A 13,062-nucleotide genomic window follows, 5' to 3' on the forward strand; every position below is an offset into this window, starting at 1 on the left:
AAGAAAGTAAGTACTGCTGAATTTCCTTCTAAGGAATTATTTTTTTCCTACTGGGCACTGGGTGATTTTCTCCTTCAAGAAGGTTCCTGTGAATTATATGGCAAAAAAAAATCCACACACATGCCCATAAATTTGGTAAAGTGATATTAAAATGATTAAAAGTGTTGAACAGTAACATAAATGCACTTTTTTATTAAATCTTCTTTATATTTTGGGGAACTACATTTTCACAAAAATATACAAAAGAATTTCTTTTTACAAATATTTACATTCAATATCAGAAAACAATAATAGCTACATATTTTAAACTTAAATTTGACAAATATAGTCTTGAATTCCAAAACTTAACACTCCAGGAAAAGTATTTTTATTTTTTTTTTTAAATAAAGTACTCAAAGTTCATATTCAAATTTAAAAAAATCCTAATTAATGCAAAAATCTGACATTTAATTTTTTTATATATATATATATATATTTTAAATAAACATACAACATTGTTACAGGAATTAGATGTTCATGGTGGAAACCAAAATGGAGTACATTTAAACCCATAATCCTTATTACAGTAATATATGACCATACCTTTGGACTAGTTTAAAATACCTTTTTTTTCTTTTTTTTTTCTTGTTAAAGCAAGAGGGATTATCTGACACACTCCATAATGAAACAACAAATCTGAACAGACAACTGGATTTTAAGCTTAAAGAACTACAGTAAAATATTTTTGTAAGGTGACCTGACAGGGGACTGGAGAGGAGTGGAGAGGATGTGCTCTGGTGTTGCACAGAGCACTGCTGGAATGAGTTTCCAGATGAAAGACTGCAAAGAACATTATCTTTCTACAGAATTTCCCAATGCCTTCATTAGCTGTCCCTTGCAGAAATAGCTGCCACCATGAAGCTATTTTCCATGTGAGATGAGGAGACAAGAATTTGTAAGGGCAGCAGAAGACCAGGACCATCTCGATTGCTGCATTTCCACTGCTGTGCTGGGCTGTCACTGCACAGTGTTCAGCATGAGAAAAGCTTTTCCTCTGCTAAAAACAGTGAGCAAACCAAGCTACAAAGCTAAAAGTGCATTTTTTTTAAAAAAAGGAAATTGTTCTAATGCATTTGCTTAGTTTGTTACATTTTCAAGTTATCATTTTAGGCTTGAGCGTATTCTAATATGAAATTTTGCATTAAAAATGCCTTGACTTGCTTCATAAATCAGTAATGCAGCTTTTCCATTACTTTATGCTGTATACCCATAACTGAACTAAAAAGCAGAAATGAAGCTAATTACCAGATACTGCTTAAAAAAAAAAATCAAGCTATTTTGCACCTGAAACCACAACACCAGGGTACATAGTAGCAATAAAAGGAAAAACAGACCAGAAATGTATAAAGTACTACCCAACAGCACCAACATTTCACAAAAGTACAGGAAACCATTTTTATTTCATGCAATGTGTGTCTGTGATCATGCCTGGAGTTCCTTTAGAAAGGATATTTACTGGATTCCAAAAGAATAGAGTGTAGCACATGTCCTGGGTGCAACTGGTGGTTGAAAAAATTATGGTGTTATGGCAGTACCACTTCCAGCTCCATTGCATGGAAGATTCCCCCCCTTATCCATATCAAGAATTTGCAACTAGGTTAATAGAAAATTAATTTTCAGCAACAGAATGCTTGGGATTGGCTTTGCATTACAAATGACCATAGTAACAGCAAAGCTGTGATTAAAGTTGGCCCTCTCAGCCACTACATTGCAAAAATAAACTTACTTGGTGGCTGGGAGGGGGGAGCTGGGAGCTGGTACAGGGGCTTCTGTGGGAAGAAGGAAGAGTAGTAAGAGCCAAAGCTAATGAAAGAATAATGGAGGATATTACATGAGCATGTCTTTTTGTTTTCCCCAAAGGCTTAAAATCCTGCAGAAGACTGAAACTAAAATACCCCTCTACTTCAGCCCTTTTTCAGAACCCACCAATGCAATGCTTGTTGCAATAATTTACGTTTTGTTCTTATGGTCTTGTCTTCTGCCTCCAGTGAGAGCAGCTGAAGGCATTGCCGCCTTTATGAGCTCTGCAGCACCACACACAATGGGACAGTGCAATTGTCCCTTCATCTTAGAAAACTGGTAAAGCACAACTGGCCTTAATCCTCTGGTTTGAAACACCCATTATGTGGGGGCCACACAGCAGTTTTGTGGATATAACCTGCTTTCTTTTACAAACAGTGCAAGTCACATGGATCTTCACATCACTGGAACAGACATGACAATACTTCGGGGGATATAATTAAAAAACAAAAACTAGTTGAGGTTTGTTTTAGTTTCTTTCTGTTTTTCAATAAGCTCTCACATGACATCTGTGCCCAAACTAAGTGAGATACCTGCTGCTAAGGGCAAAATCACTTTGTAGGGTCTTGAAGGTGTCCCACAAACAGCAGAAGAAACTAAGGAAACACCCATTTTGCATGATGGAAGAGAAATCCAAACCTACCAAGCAATAGGAACATCCTCCCTCTCACGTCTCAAAATCAACTGCCCTCTAGCAGCTGGAGAAGGATCAGTCCAGTTACTCATGCACAAATTTTGTATTTCTTACAAAGAGTTGCTACAAGTAAAAGTCCAGTTGTCTAACCAGCAATAATGAGTTTGGATTGTTTTTTACGTAAAGTTTACCATAATCATTCCCTGGTTTAGTAATGGTTTACTATGGGATAAAATCAAGTACTTTATACTGATTTGTTTCTACTTAGATGTAGTTGTTGGATCTAATCCATTCACCTGACTTCCTTTATATTTGAAGTCCCATGGCATGGAACCGCTGAAGGAAAATCTGGCTCAAGTAGGATCTGAACTGCCCTCTGCAGATTCCTCTCACTGTCACACCTCGAGTTAAATTTAATAGAGCCCACAGCTTTCATGACTGTCATCTTAAATGTTGTGAATGCCTGGGAACAGAATCAACAACTGCTTAATAGGAAAGAAATGAGAGGCAGTAATTGCAACAGCTTGGTTAGGAGTTTTCTGAAGTATAATATTTCTTTGGCTTCATATTTTTTGTTTGAAGAACATTTTCAGAAGAGCCCTATTAAAACAATCCATGTTTGGTCATGTGGAAAGATAAGTAGCCTTTTAAAATACATTAACTCTTTTGCCTGAGCTCTCAGTACTACAGAGCTCTTCTATCTTTATAGCACTTCCTTTGTTCCACTGCATCCGCTGCAGCTGCGAGTAACATCCACTGCTGTTTGCTGCTGCACCTCAGCTCTAAACAGCTGTCCCTCAGGTATGGGAGTGGAGACAGCAGTGAGTGGGAGTGGCTGCATCTTCCCAAAAACAGAGCAGCCAAAGTTACCTACAGCCTTTCCTTGCACACTCAGCTGCTCTCCAGTCCTTACACTTGCTAAGCAGCCATTGAATGCTTCCCACTTGAAACAAGTTGTTTGCCACTCCTTTGCCTATTTTTGAGTGATCCTTTCTCTGCTTTCCTTTCTTCTGCCTTTTCTCCATGTTTGTTTACTGGTTTTCTGTTACTGCTTCCTCCATGCTTTGTTCCATAATTCCAAAAAGAAGAGGAAATTATAAGCATTATGGAAATTAGAAGAATTGCCTACTCTCATCATGCTAAGACATTACACCTCTTGTTGTTTTGTTTTAAACCGAGGGGTAGAGAAGAGAACACGTTACATGCTTTTTTTCCTCTTCCTTTCCAAAGAAGTAGTGAATGGGTTGGACTGCTGATCTCACAGCTAACAAAAACACAAATCAAGGTATCAAGGTTTTGACTGGTTTGCTAATAGTAAACTGAGAAAAGGATGGTGAGTGTTTACCTGTTCTAGCATCAAATAGACTGAGAATACCACCTAGCACTTCTTAGATGCAAATGATTTTGGCAAGGAAACCTATTGTGGCTATTATGCATATTAGACACCTAAACCTATTCTATTTTTATTTCTAAAATGAGATATGCAGAGTTCAAGTCTGAAGTCAGAGTTAAGTGAAGAGCAGAGGCCGGGGCCAACAAAACAAATGGGCTTGGTGTAATCACCTAACAATGAGTGGTATGAAGAATGACAGCAGGCTTTGGCAAGCACATGGATCTATCCACATGAGCAGAAATCAAATGCTGCTAAAAATTTTAGGAAAACAGAGCAAGGAAGCATAAAAAACCAATCAGAAAAAAAAAAGCACACAAATGCAATGCAACTAGGGGTCTTTACATCACTGATGTGGCAATTCATTGTGTAATTTGCAGTATTATTTCCCCTTCTGTGGAGTCTAGAGGATGCTCCACTTTGTCCAAAACACTGACAAGATGAAATCTGTCTATAGCTTATGTTAACAGAATTTTTTAAAAAACACTTTCAGGATTAAGGCTGATCACATCTCTGACACTGATAATGAAATAGGGAACATGTCACCATGCCTAATTAAATGCTGTATTTGAAGCCAAGACCCTTTGCTTGTGATACTCTGACACCTTGCCCAGCATATCCAGCCCGGGCTCTGGGTGGGATCCCGAGGCAGGGGAGGTGCTGCAGGGCTGGGGCTTGGGATAGCTCGTGGGTGCTGGGGCTCTTGGCAAACTGGCAGCTCAAACAGCAGGGCTGAGGTGGTTCAGGCAGCAGCTGAGAGAACGGGATCATGGTTTTCAACTAAGCCACTCCTGAATGCTATCAAAGTCCTGCTCTTGGTACTGAAGTCCTTTATTTTGGTCTTGTTTTAGACTGAGGAGATGTCTCACATGCAGTGGACCTGCTTTCTGATGGCACAATTCCAGGTTAGCATTAAGCTGACTGGTAGAAAGTTCAGTTATGCTGAAATGAATCTTGCTAACATTGAAACCCTGATACAGAGCAAAGTCAGAAGTTACTCTGAATGTGTACTTTTCCTCAGCTGTCACCAAGTGATAAAATAACCTTAATTTTCTGAAATCCTATCCTTTAGTTTGACAGCATTTCTTGCTTTCCCTATCAAAATAAGAAAGTCATATATGCTGACTGCCTTCTTGAGATTAAAAAAAAAATTATTTCAAGTCTAAATGATTCTACATATTTGGCTAATTTTCTCTCTCTGACCTAATTCCAACTGTGTTCCTCAGTTCCTTCACTATGGCAACTTTCAGTTCTAAATGTGTATATTTTTTATATTTCCTTGCTCCTAGGAGCTGGATTTTCCTTATTCTCTTTTTTCTAAGTATGCTTATTAGTTTTCACGGGCATATTATTTTATTAAGTGAAATGTTATTTTATTTTTACTCCGTTACGTAGTTAATTTCTTGTATTGCCGAAAGTATTGCTGACTAAAGATCCCAAAGATATATGTTTGCTGCTGACCTAAAAGAAGCTACAGTAAAAAAACATCCACTATAAGTGATTAAATTATACAAAGAAATTTTGCCTCCCCTTCCCTGGTGCTGTGTAACCCCAGAAGAGGTTTTCTCCAGCTTCAGGCAAAGCTCTCCGGCTCTCAGTTCTCTCTGATGCTTCCAGATGAAAGGCTCTCACTAGTCCCTCCACATTCCAGCTACATCCCTAACCTATCCTACAGGGCTCTGTCTTCCTTTAACTTCTCCATGGAGCATCCAGCCTCGAGCTCCCACTGCCTGTCAGAACAGGCACCTGTTCTCATGCACACATGCTTCAGGCATGGGCGGCAACAATTAGCAAGTGACTACAGTAGCATTTAATGTAAACAGCAAATGAGGCACGGTAGCAAGCACCATCACAGACAAAAAGACCAAAACCACCATAAAGCGGCCAGCTTGGACCATGCTGACAGCCAGCTCTTCACTTCAGCAGAGAATCACAGCCACATTTTGCTCCAAACTGCAACTGAGGCTCTGCTCACTCTTCTCCTCAACATTTGTAATCATTCCCAGCTGGCTGCCCCCATTTTACCTGGCAAACCAGAGCAGTTTCACCAGGGAAAACACTGGCTGCCAATATGGGCTGCAAGAGGAGGAACAATGCTGGCAGTTTAGTTTTCAAAGAGCTCCTCAGCTCCCAGCTCCCATCCCAGCCCTTTACAGTAGCAGTAGGTTTGGAAGAGAGGGAAGAAGCAGGGAGAGCTGGAGGCTGCAGCCTCAGCCCGGTCCCTCCCGCCCCTTTTTGCTCATCCTTCAGTTCTGGTGTGGCCTTTGGGATCCCTCAGGGGAAAAGCACCAATGGACGATTATCAGTGGAGAGGCACAGCATTAATGAAGGGGGTAGGGGGAGGGAGGAAAAGAGAAGAGGATCAGTGACAGGGATTCGAGGAACAAACCCTCTTGATTCACACACCACCTTCACTGGGTGAAGGCCTACAGAAGAGATCACAGAGCCTGGGATTATGTGGAAAAAACTCAGAGACAGAAAAATATGGACTTTGATCTGGCAGTCTGAGTAGGACAGACTATGAGTGAACTCTTAGCAGTCATCCATCTTGATCCAATGAAAGGCAACTTTAAAATAGAGGCAGGACAAATCTTACTTCAAGCCCAAAAGTCCTGCACAGATGTGTTTAATAAGGGATAGAATCACAGCCATAAAAGAGCACACTGCAAACCATTTCTCTGGTAAAGAGAAGATTTAAACACCAGAGACTAATTTTCATGTACAACAGACAGGAAACAAGGTTATGAGATACATCAGGTCTAATCACAACTCTCATATGCAATTTCCCTAAACTCAAAAACATTACTAGTAAGAATGTACACCCTGTACACTCATGACCAAATCCTCAGATTTTGCTCCTGTAGAATAGCAGCTGCATGACTGGCAAGACTTTGTTAAGAACCATCATGTTGAGAAACCTGATAACTGTTTAGTTTATCAACTTCTTTAAAATAAATATTTGTTATAGTTTGATATAGAAAATATATTACCTAAGACAGTGGGGTAACTAGTTCTCTATAGCACAAGGAGAGCACAAAAGTTTGGCTCTGTAACTTTTCTCCTCTTTTTCTTCTGCCTGCAAGCCCTCCCATTCCCTCTGTAACCAACACACACACAAGATGATCACAAGAAGAGATGAGGTTTATTTCTTTTTCATCTGGCATAAGAAAATGCAAGAGATGAAAAATACCAAAGCCTCCTGACTGACCTAAACAAGTGTCACTGTCAAAGCAATGTTGGCTTACACAGAAAGAGCTTTCTGTTCACAGCAGAATGCCTCAATGAGAGCAGTGCTGATTATCGGTGATTTTCGATCCCTGCTATATTGCATGAGAATTAACTGTCTGTAATGGTTCTCTATGACACGATTTAGACAAACAGCTGACGAAATCTTCCTCACTTTTACCCAAAACACAACTTTGTTCAGGATTTTATTATCACTGAAATGTTTTTCCAACTTAGAATCTCAGTTATGGTGCAGGATAGAATAAATGCTCGAGGTGACAGCAGGTCCATTCAAAGAAGCAGATGATTGGACAATTTTTACAATCAGAAGAGAAATCTGAATAGAGACATCTCCCAGCTAGTCCTAACTCTATTAAAAATTTCAAATGTATAAAATATAATGCTCGGAAAGTTCTCTCTGAATCTCCCCTATGATGCTGAGAAAATAAAATCAATTCATATTGCTCTGAAATTCTATTTTTGCCACTGCTGACATCCCAAACTTTATCAACAAGACTACAAAATCCTCACCCTGGTCCTCATGTCCAGCAGACAGGCTCACAGCCCAGTCAAGTAACACAGCAATAATTTCTCTTCCACTGAGAATACTTTTATTCACAAGGCAAAAATTGGAGTTAGACTTTTAGGTAGTGGGCAAGGCACTCGCAAAGTGAGCAAATCTATTTTTGCTCATAGAACTAATTTAATGTTTAAGTGCAACAAAAACACTAAATTAGCCATGAAGATCATGCATATCCAACGGCTTTCACCAGACATGACTGTGACCCAGGCCTCTAAATACAGAAATATTTCATTCATAAGTAATCAACTCTATTATTTTCTGCTTCATCAGATATGATGTTTCCTTTTGACCAGCCATAGAAATATAATTTCCATTATAATAATTAAACATTTATTAAAATACTATATATTTAAGAGTTAATATATGGTCTCTCTCAGTAATAAAATATGGAATACTCTTTTTATCTATGCTATTTAGACCTCAAAACTTAAAGGAAAAACACTCATGCTAAAAACAGATCAATGTACAGCACTAAGTCAGAAATAGCATCTCTTGATTAAAACCCCAAGAACTTGCTGTGAAACTGTACATTGATTAACAATTCACTTTTTCCTTTCATCCACATATTTTGTTTTCAACATCTGGCAGTGAGTGGAATACAAACCCAGATTATCTGACACTGAAGCAAACCTAGCAGCCTCAGTGTGTTTGTGACAGTCCATCCTTCTGGCAGGTCCTGTGTTTCAGAGACAGATTGCTCTGTGTCTTGGGTCATTTCTTACGCATGCAGGGCACAGCAGAATGTCACATTGCAATCCTGGGTATGATCATGCCTGGTACTTCATGCAGTTTCCTCTTTGCAGGTCTCCATGTCTCTCTCAATGAGGCATATGCACACACTTCCAAACAAATAAGCTGTGTTTTCAAAAATATATTAAAGATGAGATATAGAAGACTACAGTGTTAAAAGAAATGGCTAGCACAGCCAAAAGAAATTCCCATTAAAAGTATGATGTTCTGAATATTCATGTGAGCATTTTCACTTATTAAATATTAGCTGTTCAGATAAACATTTGGGATATTTATTTGGTCACAAATGTATTTTTCTCTATGTACGAACAGGAAAGCAAGCGCACAGAGAAAAGGCTGAAGGCTGAACCTGAGCTCTACATTGCTATGGACTGTGCATGTCCAGTGGTGTGCAGAGTCTGACAGTGATGGCCAGGACACCTACCTGCAGTCGTCCCCTCCAGCACTGACCACGTATCTGTCTCCACTCGTGAATCGAATATTGGTTAAGTGGGCAGAGTGACCTAAAAATCGTTTGTGTTTTGCCTGAAAAAAACCCCAAACAACAGAATGAGAGAGTCTAAATATTCTTTATCCTCCTAAATCAAAAAAGGCATGCATGTTTTTAATCTACCTTTTTCATATTTATAACACTCAAAAGTTATATAGGTTATCAAATGTGAAAGATCTCCTGAAGAACTACTATTGAGCTGCAATGCAGATTAAATTGTCAGCCAATAAGAGAGCACTTGCAAATTGGAAAGAATGCTCAAGCTAAAGCAACAATATTAAATGCATCTCGTCACATGACTAACTTCCAAGTTTTGTGCAAAACTCCTCACACTGTAAAAAACTTTTTTAATTGCAATTGTGTGAGCAGTTTACCCTGTGCAGTCTCAAATCTTGAAAATTAACCGTGAAAATTTTAAAAACATTATAAATTAAAGGTAAAAACCAGTGAAACAATGTAATTGTGTTAGTGAAAAATCTGTAAACTCTTCATCTATGAAGATACACAGATAGGATTAAAATCACCAGCTATCTTCCTCATCTGTCAAATGGACCAGAGATGTAGAAATTACTAAGGGGCTTTGAGATTTCCATTAGGCAGGTATGCTAAAGCAGACTGGCAGACATACAGCAACACCTACAAGAGGTTATGGCATAAAATGGTAGGGAAACTCTGATGTGGAGCATGCATATGAGACTATAGAGCTGAGGAGGTATTAAAAAGCTTCAAATTTAGATAAGAAAATATTTCCATCATATGTCTTCTAGAGAAACAAGACAAGATCCTAATATCAACAGTACTTCTTGTAATCATGCAAAAACAAGTTCTTACAAATTTTTCAGGACATGGAAAGTCAAAGAGTTTGACCATGCCAAAATCATCGCCTGTTACGAGATTGATCCCCGAGTGAGAGACACAAGCACAGTTCACATCAGCTTTTTCAGCATGCCTGGACCAGATTCCAATTACTTCATCCCCCAGAACACTAAAACAGAAGACCAAGAAATTCTTTTGAAAATCACTGCAAAAAGAAGAGTCAGCAAGTAGAAAGCAGATATCATATTCTTACTGGTTCTTTAAAAATGCAATGTTTACAATTTATTTTTATTTTACATGCACATCTTATATAGTTTTTATTCTGTAATTAATGTTTGAGTCATTCCATAATTGTCCCTGAAACTGATTCAGTGACATAATTCCCAAAATAATGTGGCCCACAGCAATATGAGAGAACCAGAGGTGAAATCAACAGTACTACTATTGTCCAGTGAGGCATTTGCAAAAAAAAAAAAAAACAAAAAAAAACAAACACCAAACAAAAAACCCACAAACAAAAAACCCGAACAAACAAAACAACAAACCCCGCCCCCCCCCAAAAATAAAGGACAATTAGAAATATAATGCTATAGAATAAGCCTTAGATGAGTAAGCTTCAGCTTTTAGAAAACAAAAACTTTACTTTTCTATTCTCTATTGCATGTAACTATGTTCTGTTGATTCTGTAGTGTTTTCATATCAATCTAAAGTTTCTCTGAGTACAAGGAAGATTCTTCATTATAATCAGAGAGAGAAAAATTGTCCCACCCTGCTCTGAAAACATAATTATTTTAAGAGCCCAGAAAACTTGCTTTGTAAAGCCTTGTAAAAAGGCTTTTACTCAGCCTGGCTTACCAGGTATGTGCATACTTCCAGGAATGCACAGAAACAAGAAATTTGTCATTTGTTAATTGAATGATTTGGGAAGTTTTCTGTGATTCTTTCCCCCCAATTCAGGGCACAGTACACTACATGCAAAAAGGCATGATTTACATCAGACATACTGAATTGGATCAGGAAGTACCAGTTTCTTGGTTGTCTCTAAAAGGTGACAAAAATTGATAACCCAAACAAAAAACAGAAATTTGTCAAAATGAGCCTTGCAGAGCCCTCAAAAGCTTATAGTCCTAGTTGTGTATTGCAGCAAATAGTCAGGATTCTTGTTGTTTAAAGTGGTTCAAATGTGGAAAATTTTCAAGTATTTATTCTCAATTTTTTGTCTGAGAGTGATAATTAGAAGACAATAATTAAAAGCAGGCAACAGAGACAGAAAAAAGGCACAGAAAGTCAGATTTTCATAGAATAGAAAACAATTCTTTAACTGCAAAATAAATATGGTATTATATGTCATGTAATATCTTGAAAGAAATATAATAACTTCAAGGTATTTAAAAGTACTTTTGTATACTTTCTAATATGCAAATGTTAATGGCAACTTATACAGATACCATTTGTGTGGTACTTGAAGTAAACTTGAATTACCCTGGTCATGTATTGTTGATCTGTTTTAATTGGCCCTGTACTCTCATCACTATTTTGAAAAAATAGTGCACTATTCCAGATAATTTGCAGAGTGCAATGAAACAGTGAGGCTGCTAGAGCTGTATCAAAGGACCTAGGGATACCCAGTGACTACAAGGACATGTGAGAGATGGGTTTTTATCAGATTCCTCACAGCCCCTGTGTACTGAGGGAATCTGCTCTGTACTGCCTTTGGCTGTGCTGCATTGAGGGCAGCTGGATTAAATATGCTTTTAAATAAGAGGTGCTTCTCCTGGAAGTTCAGGTGTTTTAACAGGTGTAAGTGTGTGAATCATTTACCTTGTCCAAGTGGCCCACGTTATTCTGTCAATCACAGCCTGGTCCACAAGCTGCTTTCCTGAAGGCACTTCATACACCTGCCTTTTGTAAGACCCCGTAGAGACCTTTGAGGTGACCACAGAGAATTTACAATACATTAACTTGCTTCAAAAGATGAAAGTGCATTACCAGAGGGTTTTGAAAAGCATTTTTGTCACAGTTACTTTTTACTCCATAAAGTAACTTAGCTATTAAGAAAACTTAGTCAAGGACTAGAAAATTCCCAAAAATCTATGTAAGCATAAAGCAATAGTGAGAAAGCATAAGAAATCTTAACATTTAAGTATCTCATTAGTAAAAAATAACTGAACAACTCACATTCTGCACATATATGTTAGTGTGTGAGTATATAAAAATAAGGCAAAATAAATTCCTATCTTTAAAACTGACACAAAGGTGTTCCTCTTGGGCTGCAAATATTGATTTTATAATGAGAGCAGCTTATTTCTCATCTCAGATGCAAATAAAATATAGAAAGCATATTATATTTACTTTAGTTTTATTTAAGAAATGTCTTAAGCCCTCCTATAGTTGGAAGTTGCAACACCATGATTTTGGTGCTGTTCCACAAAGTCTAGCACTAAAAAGACATGTTAGTCATCATGCTGCTCAGAGAGATGAAGAAGTCATTGGTCCCCGGCCCTGCAGAATGACAGACTGTACTCCTTCCTCTTTTAAGACAGCCCATCAGCATCAGAGTTAAAAAGGCATGGAGACACATCACAGGAGGTTTGAAATCTGTCTCTCGTTTCTTTGCTTATTTTCTGTATTTGATCTCCAGGAAAACTATTCAAAACAAAGGCATCCACTTACCACTACAACAAAGTCTAATGAGAGCAACATAATCCAACATTTAGTTACAAAACTTAGAAGTTGTCAAAGGATAATACTTGCAGAGTATCTGTCCATGAGTATGTTTTCCATTCAGTACCTTGACCAATTAATGACTGATACCTGGAGATAAGAGCTATCAGCAGAGAAGTCCATCTGGATCACAAAACTTGGGATATCTTTGCAATAGCTGATTCGATTTAGTGTAGGACCCAAAGTCAGATCATAAAAATCCACTGCATTCTCACTGGAACCAACTGCTAGGTAACGAGAATCTGGGCTAAACCTGAACAGATAAAAGGGCTTCATTAACACAAGCTGGCACTTACAACAAATTATAATATATGAGAAGTACAGAAATTTGCATTTCAAGTATCTGCTATCAGAACTGGAAAGAGGCAGATTATTCAGTTTGCTAAGCAAAATAACTTTTGAAATTAATTTTTCAGGGAATGAATATCCAGCAGAAGGTGGCAATAGTTTTGGTAAAAATTACACATAAGAGTACATATAAGTGAACTGAGAATATCTCTTGAATAACTCTGTTCATTATCTGATTTCATGACTATCTCACGGTCTAACAACTTGTGACATCCCCCTGATGACACTCTGACTCCCTGATGCTATACTTAAAAGGTTAAAAA

At 38.0% G+C, this 13,062-nt stretch overlaps 1 protein-coding gene across 3 annotated transcripts in view; it reads right to left on the reverse strand.

The window, feature by feature from the left end:
• Nucleotides 1-164: 164 nt before the first annotated feature.
• The window catches only part of EML5 (EMAP like 5), a 101,476-nt gene continuing 88,578 nt past the window's right edge, over nucleotides 165-13,062 (reverse strand). For all 3 annotated transcript variants that reach the window (XM_088167452.1, XM_088167451.1, XM_088167450.1), the window contains exons 38-42: nucleotides 12,542-12,704; nucleotides 11,549-11,652; nucleotides 9,743-9,896; nucleotides 8,846-8,946; nucleotides 165-8,526 (exon numbers count right to left, since the gene is read on the reverse strand). In XM_088167452.1, coding sequence (XP_088023578.1) covers nucleotides 8,490-8,526; nucleotides 8,846-8,946; nucleotides 9,743-9,896; nucleotides 11,549-11,652; nucleotides 12,542-12,704 — 559 coding nt within the window. In that variant the 3' untranslated portion in view covers nucleotides 165-8,489. The remainder of the gene's footprint in view (nucleotides 8,527-8,845; nucleotides 8,947-9,742; nucleotides 9,897-11,548; nucleotides 11,653-12,541; nucleotides 12,705-13,062) is intronic.

This window comes from Sturnus vulgaris, chromosome 6 (assembly GCF_052056855.1).
Source record: "Sturnus vulgaris isolate bStuVul1 chromosome 6, bStuVul1.hap1, whole genome shotgun sequence".
Taxonomy (NCBI): domain Eukaryota; kingdom Metazoa; phylum Chordata; class Aves; order Passeriformes; family Sturnidae; genus Sturnus; species Sturnus vulgaris.